The 15,469-nt window shown below is 48.1% G+C and overlaps 3 protein-coding genes across 3 annotated transcripts; 1 reads left to right on the forward strand and 2 right to left on the reverse strand.

Moving 5' to 3' along the window:
• The first annotated feature begins 389 nt into the window (after positions 1-389).
• Positions 390-1,462, forward strand: LOC128272921 (serine/threonine-protein phosphatase Pgam5, mitochondrial). Its single transcript, XM_053010808.1, has 3 exons — positions 390-583; positions 667-1,063; positions 1,145-1,462. Exons 1-3 carry the CDS (start codon positions 390-392, stop codon positions 1,424-1,426), a joined length of 873 nt encoding a protein of 290 aa, XP_052866768.1. The 3' UTR covers positions 1,427-1,462.
• Positions 1,463-1,837: 375 nt separating this feature from the next.
• Positions 1,838-15,078, reverse strand: LOC128275126 (calmodulin). The gene is made up of 4 exons (XM_053013526.1): positions 14,918-15,078; positions 8,087-8,480; positions 2,950-3,601; positions 1,838-2,873 (listed from the first exon to the last, which is right to left on the reverse strand). The coding sequence occupies exons 2-4, from the start codon at positions 8,087-8,089 to the stop codon at positions 2,716-2,718; spliced, it is 813 nt and encodes a 270-aa protein (XP_052869486.1). The 5' UTR covers positions 8,090-8,480; positions 14,918-15,078; the 3' UTR covers positions 1,838-2,715.
• LOC128269952 (bursicon) lies at positions 10,207-10,807 on the reverse strand. The gene is made up of 2 exons (XM_053007355.1): positions 10,795-10,807; positions 10,207-10,568 (listed from the first exon to the last, which is right to left on the reverse strand). Exons 1-2 carry the CDS (start codon positions 10,805-10,807, stop codon positions 10,207-10,209), a joined length of 375 nt encoding a protein of 124 aa, XP_052863315.1.
• Positions 15,079-15,469: the final 391 nt, after the last annotated feature.

Below are 15,469 nucleotides of genomic sequence, written 5' to 3' on the forward strand. Positions count from 1 at the left end.
TTAAATTGCAGAACTTTCTGTACTACCTATGAGTTCATTCGAGGGAATGAACTCGAGAAACAACAAGAGCAATAACAACTGTCAACACGGAGCTGTCACGCTATCCGTCGTCGGTGTTTTGGTTAAGTTTCCTGTGAAATTTTGTAGTTATTTTTGCTAGTCAAAACGTACTTATTTCGTCTAATTATTAGTGTAAAACGTGTATCCGTTTTGGTCTTATTGCGTACGTGCGGTAGGTATAGCCGTTTATGTTGAAATGCTGTAGTATTTTCCCTGATTAATTACACACCGCACCGGTATCAAACTTCTAACCTAACACCTCGTCTTACAGAAAGTGATTTGTTTGTGATTTGTGATCCTGTGCACTGAAAGTGCTGCTACAGCAAGCCATGGGAACGTGGAGTAGATTCATGTCGAAAAAGCTCATTTCTGCCACGGCCATCGGCGTAAGTGGGGTAGCCGGATATTGGTTGATAACACGGAACGGAACCACGGAACTGACCGATCGACATACGGTTCTCAACTCTTTCACAACCAACTATGAGCCATCTCCCTGCTCTCTTTGGGATCACAATTGGGATCAGTAAGTGTCCCTTCCAGCTTTGAGCCGTTTTGGCCAATCACCCGTTTCGGAGTTCTGATTGCAACATTCGCTTTCTGTTATAGCCGTGATCCGCGAAGTCTCGTGAAGCCACTAAAGAAAAGTGAAGACCCGGAGGCACAGAAAGATTATCTCAAGGAAGTGGAGAAGAAAAAAGGCCGCGCTACACGGCATCTGATTCTGATCCGCCACGGTCAGTACAATTTGGACGGTGAAACCGATCTTGAACGCATACTGACGGAGGTTGGAAGAAAACAGGCCGACTTGACCGGCAACCGACTGAAGGCTCTCGATATGCCGTACGATGCCATAGTGCGATCGACAATGTCCCGCGCGCAGGAGACGGGAGCAATCATTGGCCGTTCACTGCCCCACCTAAAGTTCAAAGACTGTTCACTCCTTGAAGAAGGTGCCCCAATCCCGCCGGAACCACCGATCGGCCATTGGCGTCCAGAAGCTTCGGTAAGCAGTGGATTACAGTGTCCGCCACCAAGCTTGATGTAGGAGAGGTACTAACTATTGGTGCAATGTTAATATTTTTAGCAGTTTTTCCAGGACGGTGCTCGCATCGAAAGTGCATTTCGGAAGTATTTTTACCGCGCTGACCCTTCGCAGAAGGAGGACTCGTACACGATCATTGTGTGCCATGCGAACGTTATAAGGTATTTTGCGTGTCGTGCGCTACAGATTCCGGCCGAGGCCTGGTTACGCTTTTCGCTTGGACACGCGTCGATCTCATGGATATCGATATACCATAATGGACGTGTGTCGTTGCGAACGCTGGGCGACTGTGGTCATATGCCGAAGGAGATGCTTACGCGATAAGTACTTTCCGGTAGTCGTGCTCCGACAGTGATTTGATCGAACGAAAGGTGATCATTTTGGACGATTTTATGAGAAGTATTACCTCACATGTTTGTTTTAGACGAAGCAATTACGAAGAAATAGAAAGATATGGGTTTCCTTTAACGGATGTGCGCGAGTGCTTTTAATCGAAAGAAGATTTCATCGTTGTTGGTGAAGATCGTGACAGGTGAGTCGATTTCTATTACATAATCATCCATCCACACATATCAAGAAATCGGACAAGATAACACCAGACAAGACGTCACTGACCAATGACAACGAATTCTTTATCATATACAAAGCCCAAATAACAGGATATTTTGAAGGAAAGATTGTGCTTTTATTTAAACATACATAAAATTTCTTAGCATTTATTGATGTTCGGTTGGTAGTTTCAAAAATTGTACAATGGGCAAGTATGGTAACGAACGCGAATGCTTACTGTTGCCTGGCATGGGGTTGCCGTATGGATATAATCTCATCATATTTATGATCTTGTTTTAAAACTATGTTCATCGGGAATGTTTCGCTCGGCTTCATTCTATTTGTGCGATAGAATAAAAAAGCTCCGACCGAATGACTATCGACACCGTAAAGTACTGCTCAGAATCGAATGATTTCTTTTGCTGTGAATGTTACTCATTGTTTTGCCGATAAAATCCCACAAAAGTTTTGCAAAATCTGAAAAATAACATCTGATTGATGTGGTGTGGTACTTAAAATGTTCCATACCGGCCCCGTGGGCGAATAGTACGTGATATGGCGGATGATTTAAAAGCATTAGTCGTAAAATGGGACTCTGGCATTGGCAAGACTATTTTAAATCATTCATCTCATTAAAATAAACACTAATCTCGCAAACTTCACTTAACCATACTTTATCATTTTAATACTAGTTAGATGTAGTTTGATAATTGCTTCCTTTTTTTGTGATTTTTCATATGATTGATTGCGAAACAGCGATTATGTGGAAAAGGATCTTAAAACGTTGCTATTCATTTGCCTGCCTGCAAACCGACAAATCGATCGCTCGGTCGCAAAGTTTTGGCGCAGAAATAGCCCCCAAATGCGTAAAAGTCTTCCCTTTAAATGCATCAATGGGTATGTATAAGCGAAAAATCGATTAGTTTTAGGTTTACGTTACGCTGTTACGCTGGCGTTCGTTAGGTCCTGCAAGCGGGAATGCAGTTGTGTGTCCATTCCGTTCACTCGGTCAGTTCCGTGATCATCTTGGTAGGGGTAGCCAAAGCTTCGGGAACTCCATCTCATTATGCCTGCACATCGAACGATGGCGAGCGAATGGAGACTATCTCGTCGTCCTCATCGTTCTCCTGCGAATCCTCCGGCTCACCGAGCGCGTGTACGAACTCGTAGAAATCGATACGCCCGTCCCCGTCGACGTCCACCTCCTTGATCATGTCCTCGACTGTAAGAGAAGATTGCCACGGTACAATACTCCAACCGTTTCTCCAACCGCTCACTCTGCCCGCTGAGGAACTTACTTTCTTCTTCGTCAAGATCCTCGCCCAAACACTGAAGGACCGCCCGCAGGTCCGAGGCGGTGATGTAGCCTCGATTGTGCTTGTCGAACACTCGGAACGCGTCCCGCAGCTCGCGCTCCTCCTGGTCGGCCGACGATTCCGCCACCGTGTCCGTCATATTGGACATGATGTCGACAAACTCCTCGAAGCTTACGTTACCGTCGCCGTCGACGTCGATCTCGAGCAGCATCTCCTGCAGCTCCTCGACGCGCGCAAACTGCCCCAACGAGCGCATCACCGTGCCGAGCTCTTCCTTCGTGATCGACCCATCGTTGTCCTTGTCGAACAGCCGGAACGCTTCCCGGAACTCCTTCATCTGGTGCTTCGAAACGAAGCGCCTGTTCAGCGCGCATTCCACGGTGTTGCCGGACGCGAGGGAGTCCGTGGTCTGCGAGCGGCGCTGTCTACCGTGGGAGGGCGCACTCGCACCGTCCACAAACACGTTCCCATCCAGACTGGAGGTGTCGCTGGGCGGCTGATTGACGCTGTCCTGCCGAGAGCCGCTGACCGAGTTCGGGCGGCTGTGCTGCTGGTAATCTACACTGTCCGCGGGGGTCTGATTGGTAGAGCTCGTTCCTGGTGTGGTCGTTGGGTCGTTGTTTGTCTGTCGGGTCTGAGAGAAAGGAATATTTACTTAGGACCACACAAAAGGGACTTCTTCAATCATACGTGTTTCAGCAATCGGAAAGAGCCAGGGCTGAACGCCCTGAAGGGTTGGAACAAGCCACACAGAAACAGGACTGTTGTACTACACAGTTTGCTGATCAAAGCGAGACTCGTTTGTTAGCAGATCGTCTTATTAAGGAAACTACCATTCGCGAGGGAACTACCATTACCTTGTTGATATAACACTTCGGACGTGGCGTTCGATATTTGTCGGATTCTATCCTAGTTTGTTTCTATAAATGCTACTTACGCATTAGTAACAAAGTAGAATCAACACTTTAAGGCATGAGAAATAAGAAAAATTAAAGTCTTAAAGACCCAGTGTATGGCTTGATGTTACGATTCCACTGTACGTGGCCACGTGGAAAACAAAACTCTCCACCACCGTTGTCATCTCCCGGTCTTCGAAATGCGGTTTCGAAGATTCAATTGACTCCGAAATCCAATCAGGGACTACAAATCGAACGCAAGCGACGAGATAGAGAAAGTATCGAGGAACATACTTCAACAATCCCCGGCCTGGCGGAAGACCGTTGAAAGAACCGCAAGAAAGTGTAAAGCGCGTCTCAGGAGCATTGAAACGATTTCACGCCTTTCTTTCGCCTGCGGCAAGTAACGCCGTGGTTCAGTTCGGCTATCCTTAATCGATGAAGTGCAAAAGCTTTCGGATGTTTTACACTACGTCACCCCGGGCCCATCCGCTTGTGCTCACGTGTGTGGCTGTGGGACCCGAGTGGATCCTGCCACCTTTACCTGGAACTGAGCAGAAAGTACTGCTTACTACGAGGCAAGACTCCGTTTTCGGGCGAAGTTACGAAAACTTGTTGAGTTATTTATGAATTCTTCCTGTTTTTCACTGGCTGTGGATGCAGAATGCCATTTTGCTTGTACCGCTTTTAGGACCAATTACTTCCACGAACAACGGGCCGTTCCGGGCCATTGAGATGTTTGTTCCTGGCAGTTGATCAATCGGCTTTTAGTTTTTCTTAACCTGTTCCATCCATCCCTGTTCGGGGATGTCGATCCGTCCGTTAACGTAATCAGAAAGGTCAATTCAATAGATTTCCATCGATCCTTTTCGGGCCACGCAACCAGTCGGCATTCAACGAAGTAAAAGTTGGCACAATATTTTAGTACCAAACTTTGGTGAAGGCCTGTGCAGGCCGATTTTATTTACGATACGTAGTCACACGAAGGAGACACTGCCGAACGATGGATCCCGTAGCCGATCGGGATACACTTCACAGAGTTCGTAAAGCTGATAAATATTTGACGAGTTTTTTTTTCCTTGTGCCATGTTCGCCTCCCATTCGCGGTTGAAGTGAATGAGTTATCGGGCCGATGGGATATTTTGCACCGCTTTTTGCACCGTCCTCCGATATTTACTCGCTCGTTGAACGCTCTGTTGGCCGAAGGCATTAATTTCGCTTTGTGTCGGTCAGAATTTAGGTTTTTCCCTGTCGGTTGTTGTTTGTTTGGCCGTGAAGAAGAACTTACAAAACGGCAGTCAACATAATTAATGATCTGTTTTGGAAGTCCTTTTAACTAAAGTGACTCGAAGTAAATTGCGAGGCCTCAAGGGGAACGGATAGTTTGGCCGAATTATCCTCAGTTTTCGCTCCGCCACACGTTTGGTTGATAGTGCGATGCGGCCGGACTTGATATGGAGCATCATTGCACCTGAAACCGGAAAGCAAATTTTCATTGGAAAACCCAATTGCTGTCCGAAATCGATTTTCCGTTCCCAATCACTCGCCCAACGGCTTTCTGTGGTCACGTCGTTATCGGCGTGGCAAGTAATAAATTGCCCCTGCGACCGGTGGGACACCAAGAAGCAACAAGCTGTCAAGCTGTTACACTTTTCACATAATTGACCATGAAACTTTCCTCTCGCGTCCCAGGCCGGGGTCAGTCTAGTACCGAGCTTCATGTGCTTTAATATTATTTGCAGTTCTTTTTTCCCTTGCTGGCTGCACTCAATTCCATCGGCAAATACAATTTGCAATCGGGACTCGTGCTGCTTATGGTGCTTATTAAAATTCAACAACAGTTTACAGCCGGCCAGTCGGTTTCGGTGGGTTTTGCATACATTTTCTGCCCAAAGTTCAGCTGCTGATGCTGCTGCAAAAACGTGCGCGCCAAAGAGCAAAAGTTCGCTCGGTGCTACGTGTTGCCGCGGTGCATCATCTGGGTGTGCCGAGGGCACAGCCGTCCCTTTGGGAAAGCGGTCAGCAACAACTTGGGCACCGGATTTACGGAATCCTTTCTAATGCTTTGATGCGAACTCGATAAGAAAGTAAATTCAATAACAGGCTTCGGATTCCGCCTTTCGAGCGCGTTTACCTTCCAGGAAGTCAACCGTCGGTAATATGAACGGTGTCGAATTTTATGTCGTTTCAAAAAATAAGAGATTTAACTCGTTGTCGTTAAAATAGAAAAAAATATCGCGTCAGCCGCCATCGCCGTACATTAGCACGAGTGCGGCACGGTCGTCATAATAATACGGCGTGTGGTGTTAATGGTCTTGACTTGTCCCGTTCCATCTGCGATCGACTTCCGGAAGGCCATTTACGGCGACAAACGGATAAGCTCAAACATGGTTCACCACACGCATTCCGACGGGCTTGGCCGATGGTTGCAGACGTCGTCGTCGATGAAAGCTAATGGCCAAATACTGTTTTCCTAGCCGTCGGTTGCTACTAGAGTGTGGCACGCATTGCATCGAATGAGTGCCAACAGTGTCGATGATGTCCACGCAGAAAACGTCCAACTGCCATTGGACTAATGTGATGATGTGATGTTGCCTTCGGCTTTCTTTATTCTTTCTTGGTCGGACCATTTTATCAGCTTTTACCCGGTTCTTGCACCCCAATAATCTGTTGATCCTTTGTTATCGGGGCCAAGGTGAACAAGGGGAGCAAATACATCAACGTCGGAGTGTAGTTTTTCTTCGGATCGGAGAGGAAGGCCTTTCTTTCCAGTAAACCGATAGTGGTAGCAATCTTATTGAGTTTTTTTGCCGAAGTTATTGTCTCAAAATAGTAGTTTGCTGAACTTCCTACACGCTCCGGAACTTTTCTCACCTACACGTGCCCGGCGACGTGTGAACACGGCTCCAGTACAAAAGTTTTGTTGCACTTCCATCCTGGGGCTCGGGGGGACTCTCGAGGATATTCCCGAGGCATTGGTTTTTGTGTCATAAATTTACCATTCCTTGTCGACCGGAAAGCGGAAGTTGCGCAACCACGCACGCCTCCGTTCCCGTAGCGGGCCAACAGATTTATCACACACTGTGGCACCAGTGGTTTCTTGCGGATCTTAGCGAAGGTTTGTGACGGCTAAAACTTCTCTCCTGCAGCCGGCGGTTAGATAACGGATAGTGCTTCTATCGTAAGGGGTGAATCGTCTCGCAGCCGGTCGCAGCGGTCCGGGTTAGTAATTAATAAATTATAACGCCCTGCTCGTTACATCACACCTACCTACAATGTTACACATTCCACGGAGGCGGAGCGTACCCTCAGGTATTTACGCGCCGGGACCAGAACCCACGACAGGCTCACGACAAGGTTAATCAGTTTAGATGGATTAATTTACGGCACTAATTGTGCGGATTGTTTGGTGACGATGAAGAAGAAGTTCAGCGAAGTTGGCGCCCGTTGGGCTGGGTGTTAAATTTTAACAGGGTCACAGGTAACCATAATATACCTGGCAACACCCTTTGTGTGGAAGCGATCTAATTATGATTAGAGGGTTCCGTTTCCACGTAATGTGATTAGCTTCTTGGACGTGATCAATTGTTCGGTAGAATGAGTAACAGAGTGTTTGCTGTTTGTTTTACCGATCAATTCGCAGTGCACGATGGCAACACATGATAATTCATGAGAGCATCATACAGAAAAAGAACTCACCGCATAGGAGGTGTCTCCTGGGAAAACGGTGCTTAGATTCGTGTGCCCATTGACACAACCTTCTCCAGTATGCGTGGACCGCGTACGTTCTCGGAAAATATCACACGTTAATGAAATGTCTACCTTCTTCACGCAGAAAGGGTCGTCGTCCTCGTGGGTTCCACGGCTGGGGCGTTAAATTAGTTGCCGCTCTTTTGCTGGCTTTCTAACGAGACGAATCCAATTACCGAGTTCCTTCATCACGTTACGAACTTTTCGTGCCAAAAAGGCGCGTTGGCGCAGAGCAAAGCGAAAAAAACAGTAGTGGACCCAAATAACGCCACGATGGTGTATTTTCGCAACCCCTTCGCAACGGCTTGGGATGGCACCTAATTCACATCTCCGGCCAGTGGCGTATTTTAGTCATGTGCGCCCAGTTTGGCATCGCATGCGTACGATATGTGTTCGAGCGGGCGTCACTTTTGGGACCAGATAAAAGGGTTTTCCCGTCTGTTTTGCTCATTTTCCCCATGTTTTCCACTCACCATGATCAGCTGTCTGATGTCTTTGACGAAGGTCGATGCAGTGAGAAAGCTGTTCACCGCCGAGAAGATTTTTCCTTCCAACTTGACGCGATTTTTTGCCGGCCCGGTGTCCTACGTAGAGTCCGTGGTGTGGGTGGGTGGTTTGGTTTCGTGGGTGGTGCCGGTGTGGTTCTATGGGGTCTTCCCTGTGTCGTTTGATGATGGGACTTGGAGGTTGCGCTCTTTGATGCTTGTCAACTGGGAGGCCGCCGGGGGTTGATTCTTTTTACACGGTTGATGCTTACCTGGTTTTACTCATTCGCTACCATTCTTGATCATGGCTTATGCTTTTTTCTCCAATTGTCTTTTAACAGTTTAGCACACTGCGAACACGGCAATGGTTAACACATTCTCGCTGCTTCTCCGAACGAACACGTGCCGAGCATTCGAATCCAAACCAAATAGAAAAAAGCAACATGAAATTTATGCAAAAAGAACCGCAGAACGTTTCTCAAAAGATGCTGCCCAAAGGCGTTGACGTCAAAAGGGTAACCCAACCGGTAACTGATCAAAAGGTGTCAGAAGGAACGAGAGAGAGAGAGAGAACTTCACAAACCCCCAGCAGCCATCGGTGTTGTGGCGCCGCATGTAACTGTCGGGCGACTGATTTTGGCCGGACCCCGGATCATCACACAAACGTTCGATCCCTGTGGGGCTGATGAGAAGAACCACTTCACGGCGGTGGCTTCCAATACGTTGTGTGTGTTGCGACCACTTTGGGATCGGCTATGCGGATTCACGTCAATCCGTGGTGGTGGGGCTCCGGGTGGGAAGCCAAGGGGCGGCCTTTTGTTTACGTTTCCGACCACTAACATCACCAACGGTGCGGGTTTAGCTGTGGGGATCGTGTAAAGGCGCGTCGCCTGGATTGTGATGGGTCGTAAACGTTGAACCTTTTCTGCTTTGCATACATTTAATGTGTTCCCGTGTGTGCGTGTTTGTCTGTTTAACAATTTGCCTGTATTTTTTTGGGTTACATTTGATAGAAAGGTTATTTTGAAAATGTTGCCGGAATGCCGTCGGTGCCATGGTTCTGCAAAAATCCCCCGTCGGCCGATGCTTCGGATATAGGCAACGATGTTTGACCGTTGACGACAAGGCCATAACGCGATCTATGGCGTGTGGTCATAAATTTAAACTGCTGCCGAGCTTATGAAGAATCTTACGAAAAAATAGTTTTGGGATTAAAAGTTCTGAAAAGAATTAAAACATTTTTGGCAAACTTATCAAATCGTCAGAACCAAACAGCGAGAACTCCTCGAGCTGCGCTCGATATTTAATAAAGAAAAATGTGGAATCCGAAAAGAATATTTTCGTAAAACTGGCAAAAAACTTGAAATGGTTTTCCACGGAGCCATTCGACTGAAAACAAACGTAGATAACGAGTCCACCAGTTAGCAGTTTCTATTCGTCCGGAGCCCCCGGAGAGAGATAAAACATAATTAGCCACACCGGAGCGACAAGCGCAAGCATGCTGGGAACTGGCACAGCCAGTCAGTGGCGCGGAATTAAATGTGTTAGCAAAGGGAAGGGGAAAGAAAAGGTAAAACACCAAAACTAAAGCGGAAACCAGTCGAAGCTGGGCCGTGTTAATAAAGGAGAATATTAAGCACGATAAGGATAACAGCCAAGCGCAAGCGATGGAAGATAGCACATAAAAACGCAGAAGCACACCATCTGACTAGAAGCTCGGCACAAGTAGCAACAACATGGCGCAACACGGAATACCGACATCCGGCTGCAGCATAACTTCATTCCGGCAGCGTTTTTGGGGCGCTCTCGGGATACGCACCGGCCACGCTAAGTGCAGTTTGCACCAAGTTTGCAAGTGGCTGGTGTTTGCACGTAAAAAGCCCCGACCGAACCGAATGGTGCGCCGTTGCTGCGTAAACGATGGATTTAGCCAGAGCCGGAGTAGAAGCCGGAATGCGATGGGCTTGGGTAAACGCAGCTCAAGCAAACCATCCGGCCTGAGCACTAACGCACGCAGTGGCCAACTTTTACTATCTTATCACCATGCGGTCCAACGAGCATGATTATTGCAACGAGCAGCAGTGGAGCGTCCAACAACAGCGACCACACTATCCCACCCAAGGCTCGCTCCGTGCGAGGTTTAGTGTTAGGGACGACGACGAGAGCACATTTTTGGCTTGGGGCATACTTGGGGTTTGGCATACTTTTCGGAACTTTTTCTCGCCGTTCTTCGCCTTCGGACAGAAGAGCGACACGGACGCTTCCCGTTCGCCCGACTCCTGGCAGCACATGCACGAGCGCTCCATCTGCCAAATCTTGCTTCCGGACACCTGGATGTAGCTGGCACAGCGGCCGATACACGCGAAGGACGGAATCGGCTTCGGCACGCAGCCCGGGTACTGGAGCACGTGAATGACCGGTGTCACCTGGCACTCGTCTGAGGCCGAAAAGGAATAGCGCGAACCATCCTCTGGCACGTCACCCAACCCGCGGTTCCGCGGTGTGTCGATGCGATTAACAGACCGAGCCAAAGTGAAATGGAGGAAAATCAGAGAATAGAAAATCATTTAATTATTTTTAAAATTATTTGACAGTTAATACTGCCCTTCCCGCATACACCAAAAAGTCCCTTCCGGTGATAAAAAAAAGGATAGTAGGTCACCCTGTCCAAATCCGGTGAGTGAAACCTAACCCACCAAAGTCCATCATTTTCCCCAAAAACGGCGTTGGTTGGTTGGCATGTGATTTAGCGGTTAGTTGGTTTGCCGGTCGGTAAAAGGTAAACATGCTGTTAGTGCGGTGCTTGTGGTCGGTAGTCATCGCTGTGTCAGGCCTCCTACACCGTGTGGGAAGCTAGGGAATGCGACTAGCATGTGTTGCGGTTGTTAGTGTTACTGGACTGGATTTGGGTTGACTGTAATTACAATGAAAGTGTGATGTTTAGCAATGAATTAAATAAGGCACTACTGTTGTATGATTAAATATTAGATTAGTTGCAGTTTGCGCATACTTAGTTTTCGCATAAACCCTTACTTAATCTTAAAGTTTGATTCGCACTTAAGGGTAATGGAGGCGCCCAGCCCTTTGTGGTGCCAATTTTCCCTTCACTTTAAGATTAGTCCGCTCAATAAAATTCCTTATCATTCCTTAGTAACTTGAATTAAAGTAATGTTTGTAATTGCTTTGTGTTGAAGCATTTAATAGCTCTTAGTAATCATAAAATGTGTCGCTAGCTCGACCGTGAAAGTTTCATTGCAATTTATGGTGAAATCCGTAAGACAAACCATGGCATTTCCGCATGAGCCATGAACTGTTCATGTCCCAGCTGAGACAGTTTGCAAACAATCACAATAAATTTACATTCCCCGCGAGTGACTTGTCCATAAAACGGAATAAGGCCACGATGAAGACTAGATGCAATACCGCTATTCACCGCTCAGACACAACGGGAACCTTTTTGGCTGGAACAGGACTTCCATACTCACTACGGTGCAAGCTCACTCACTACATAGCAAGAATGACTAAAAGACTCCATTAACTACGTGCATATCCTTTGCCCAAAGCGCAACAGATTAGAAGTTCATGTAAGCATTCTCTTCTTCCTTCTTCTTCTGATGGAAATCCTAATAAAATCGTCACACGACACAACCGAGCTGAACCGAGCAGGACAAACACGTGTCCTTCTCCGGGGCAATCGTCCATCTCCGAGCGAAGCTCATAAACTTCCGGATCTTTTTAAGGGTCCCCATCATTCCACTTCCTGGGACGGCGCAACCATCGATTCGATTGGTGTCCTTCGGCACAAACACACAAAGGACGCAGCGTAGCACGTCAACTCGGAAATGACGTGATTCGTGTTGGCAAACAAGTCCATGACACGGGCTCCTCAAACTCGGTGGCGTCCTACAGAGCGCTCACATCACACTATAATCAATTCGATCGGGTTCATCGAAGTCCGTGGTGCTTCTGTTGACATATTGGGACACCTATCTTCTCGCCGCGGGGCACCAGGAAGGGGTCGACAAACGCGTTTCGTTTGCCAACGTGTGCTGATTCGCTGCAAACTTCCGTTCACACCCGTCACACCCGGTCGTTCCGGCGGTCTTGGTGGTCTCCGGACGGAGCGGTTCTACTAGGGGGAAAGTAATCAAACTTTGACGCGACCATCACCGGCACCATCATCATCGCCCGGAGCAACATCATAGAACTCGAACTTCTCCGTCTAATGTCCACCCGACAGAGCGGTGGCTCGTTTGACTTTTGTCGGATGCTTTGTCAACTTTTTTGCGCCATCGCAATATGTCTCTCGATCGAGGAAAATTTGTTTGAATATGAATACCGTCGGGCGTTAGCAGTACGGAGCCCGCGGTTAACCCCCGTGGATGCTCAGAATCCGGATTTACCGGGAATGGCGCAGGGTTGATGTTTGATTTTCGTGTCGTGCCCTTACTTTATGACCTTTCGCGGTTCGCTAGCAGAAATCATTCGTGTGTGTCATCCCAACCGAAGCAACCGAGGGTCTAGCTCTTAGATGGTTCGGTTGTGGGTTCGTTTCATTTGTTCCGGAGAATCGTATCCGCGGACTGCCCCGGATTTTTTTATGTCGCTAACGAACAGATCTGCGATGATGCGTTAACAGTGATTGAGTTTTATTGGATGGAGGCCACCAGCATGACACCGAACGAAGAAGGAAAAGTTACTACCCATCGTTGGGGGGACAAGGGACAGCAAGGGACACGAGCGAGCGATCATATGATTACGCTGCGGGGTATTGATCGCACGATTTATGAACGCCTTCGGAATTGGAACAGGAATGAAATGGACAGCACGGCCGCCGTCACTGGTGACCATTTCATGCCACTGCAACCAATTTCCGTGTTAAATATGTTTGAATGTCTGGTGTGTTGCGTACCAACATTTGTCAGCAAAGTCTGGAAGTCTTTGTCTCACACTTGGGAATCCTTTTTCATGTCTCCTTCCCGGCCACACTGGGGCCTCATTTATCAACCCGCGCATGATGACAGCAAAAATCCCACGGTCGTTGGCCGTGGTATTTTGACCATTTCGAAATGGTCAACATCAATCATAGCTGAAGCCAATTTGCCGCTATTCCGCGTGTGGAAGGTGGCCCCACTTCCCACAGAAGAAAACAAGAGTGACTGAGTGCCTTTGTTGATGCGCTTCCCTTTGCATGGTTAACTGTAAAATGTCTTTCCATCGTTTTCTTAATGTGTTAACTTGGCCGTGCCGTGGTTTCGGCCGCGGGAACCACAGCGAGGAGAAGAATATTACCATAGTGCGACACCAGCTGTGCTAAATAGTGGTCCGTGAAGGGCTGCTGATTTCAGTATGCAAATCGGCAGTCGGTCTTTATCTTTACGAGTGCCTTGTCCCGTATCGCTTCGGATAAGAGGCGCCTTGAGATCTGCCTCTGGGGAGTTGGATCTGATTAGATTCGCACTCGGTGTAAGCACCACGGGTTAGTTTTATACGTTGGCACCAAGTTTCATAACCACGGAGAGCTTCGGTTCAATTACTGCACAATGACAAACATTTCCCGGTAGAATAGCCTGCCTACTGAATGGCCACGTCATCGAGAGCTTCAGCTAAATCAACTCGATTCCAACCGCTAACAGAAGAGCAAGCGATGCACTAACCTCCCAAGAACCACTACCGAGTGCTGCTGGCAACACTTGGTTCGGGCGCGGAAGGGAACTGAATGAAAACGGCCACGGGCAACGGCACAACGCGATCCGATGGAGATTTCGATGGTTTCGCTCGAGTGGGTGATAAGAAAATGGAAGAAGTCCTTCCGCAAGCGGATTCTACATCCGAAGAGAACGCTAAACGGAGCTCCGTAGCCACGCTCGGCTTGCGTTGCTTGCTGGCTTCTGGCTGCCACGAGCAGCACAAAAGCCCACCGGCCGCATCTGGTGTCGGTATTGGGAGATTTTTGAGGACGCAATTTCCGGTAGCTTCCCGCCACCAAATGCTGCGAGCATTCGCTATGATACGATTACTGGCAAAACTGGCTTCCATTGTGGCCCCGTTTATGCCGCCGAATGTTTTTATGGCTTCAAGCGTGCAATGTACAAGAGCTTCGCTTTACATTTCGATTCGGTTACGGTCGTGTTTGGAACGCCCGGAAATGGGAACATAATTTGCGTTTCGAGGGTATTTAGTAGTAGCAAATTGAGAAAAAATGGAAAGTGGCACTCCATTTAGGGGCACTGATTGAGTTGACTTGCTAAGCGGGAATTGCTGACACACAGCGGGAAGCCTAACTCGCAGCCCTAACCGTGTGCGACAGAGGAAACGAAAACGGCACTGTTCTGTGGCCGGTACTTAATGACTTTCGTATTATCATAGAAAAGCGATAAAGATGCATTCCGTTTTCCGGGCTATGCTATGGGTTTTCGAGTTTTGTCTCGAGGGTCAGGACGGTAGGGTTTAATTTTATAAAACCGGAAAGGCGCTTCTCGGTACTAAACTATGCAGTAGAAGCCCCAAAACTGAATGTCAGAATCTGAAGCTTTTGAAACATAATTTGAAACATAATCATTATAACAATGGAAGATCCCCCAGCTGAGTGCATTCCACGTTAACGATGCTCCGCTTTAGAAGCAGTATCTCGAACGTCCCACTGGATGTGTGCTGAAGTCATAAAAGGGCTGGAAAACGGTGCGTTAGTTCTAGCTATTGTTTCACTTGATGCTGTTTCACGCATCGGTGTGCTGGAATGTTCGTCAGCCACATGCAACACTTGACACTGGGTTTTTTTCTCTACCAGCGTTCATGACACTGAAAGGGAGCTTTCACCTGACGGAATCCTCAAACCGTCCGGACAGGACACACTTTGCACAGTAAAACTGACGGTGCCAAACTGCACCCCTTTTTCGCCACACTAAGGGACACTAGTTGGGATTTTCACTGGCAGCGTTATTTTGTTTCGCTTCCGGAATGGGGAAGGATTTCTAACAACCTGGGCAGGTTCCCGCAACACGGTCGTTCGAGTCGAGTTTTCCACCGAGAATGAGCATTTTCCGAGCGCGGGCTGTTTATTTTATCCTCCAACCGAGCGCTCGTTTGTCGTTTTATTTTCCCTAGCATCTGCTCTCCGTGCTCGCTGGCTCCGCTGGCCACGCTCTCCGCTCGCTGTTTTCGCAACGCAACGAAGCTTCCCGCACTATCCGTTACAGATGCTGAGGCACAGCTGGAGCTCTCGGCCGAATGGCGTCTTCTCAGCGGGAGGCACGATTAAAGGATACCGTAGATTAAAAACCGTGTGTTACGCTCTCGGCCAGCTTCTGCGGAGAAAGTGCGAGAATGTGGACCACCATCGCAGTTATGCTTCGGCAGCATGTGCGGTCG

The sequence above is a fragment of the Anopheles cruzii genome, chromosome 3, assembly GCF_943734635.1.
Source record: "Anopheles cruzii chromosome 3, idAnoCruzAS_RS32_06, whole genome shotgun sequence".
Classification (NCBI taxonomy): Eukaryota; Metazoa; Arthropoda; class Insecta; order Diptera; family Culicidae; genus Anopheles; species Anopheles cruzii.

What these genes read in the sequence shown, in the direction of transcription:
- LOC128275126 (XM_053013526.1), bottom strand. An exon ending in GGATCTTGACGAAGAAGAAA is followed by an intron (nt 2,874 to 2,949) that starts GTAAGTTCCTCA and finishes CTTCTCTTACAG; the next exon opens with TCGAGGACATGATCAAGGAG.
- LOC128272921 (XM_053010808.1), top strand. Translation starts at nt 390, where the DNA reads ATGGGAACGTGGAGTAGATTCATGTCGAAAAAGCTCATTTCTGCCACG. An exon ending in TGGGATCACAATTGGGATCA is followed by an intron (nt 584 to 666) that starts GTAAGTGTCCCT and finishes TTTCTGTTATAG; the next exon opens with CCGTGATCCGCGAAGTCTCG. An exon ending in ATTGGCGTCCAGAAGCTTCG is followed by an intron (nt 1,064 to 1,144) that starts GTAAGCAGTGGA and finishes TAATATTTTTAG; the next exon opens with CAGTTTTTCCAGGACGGTGC.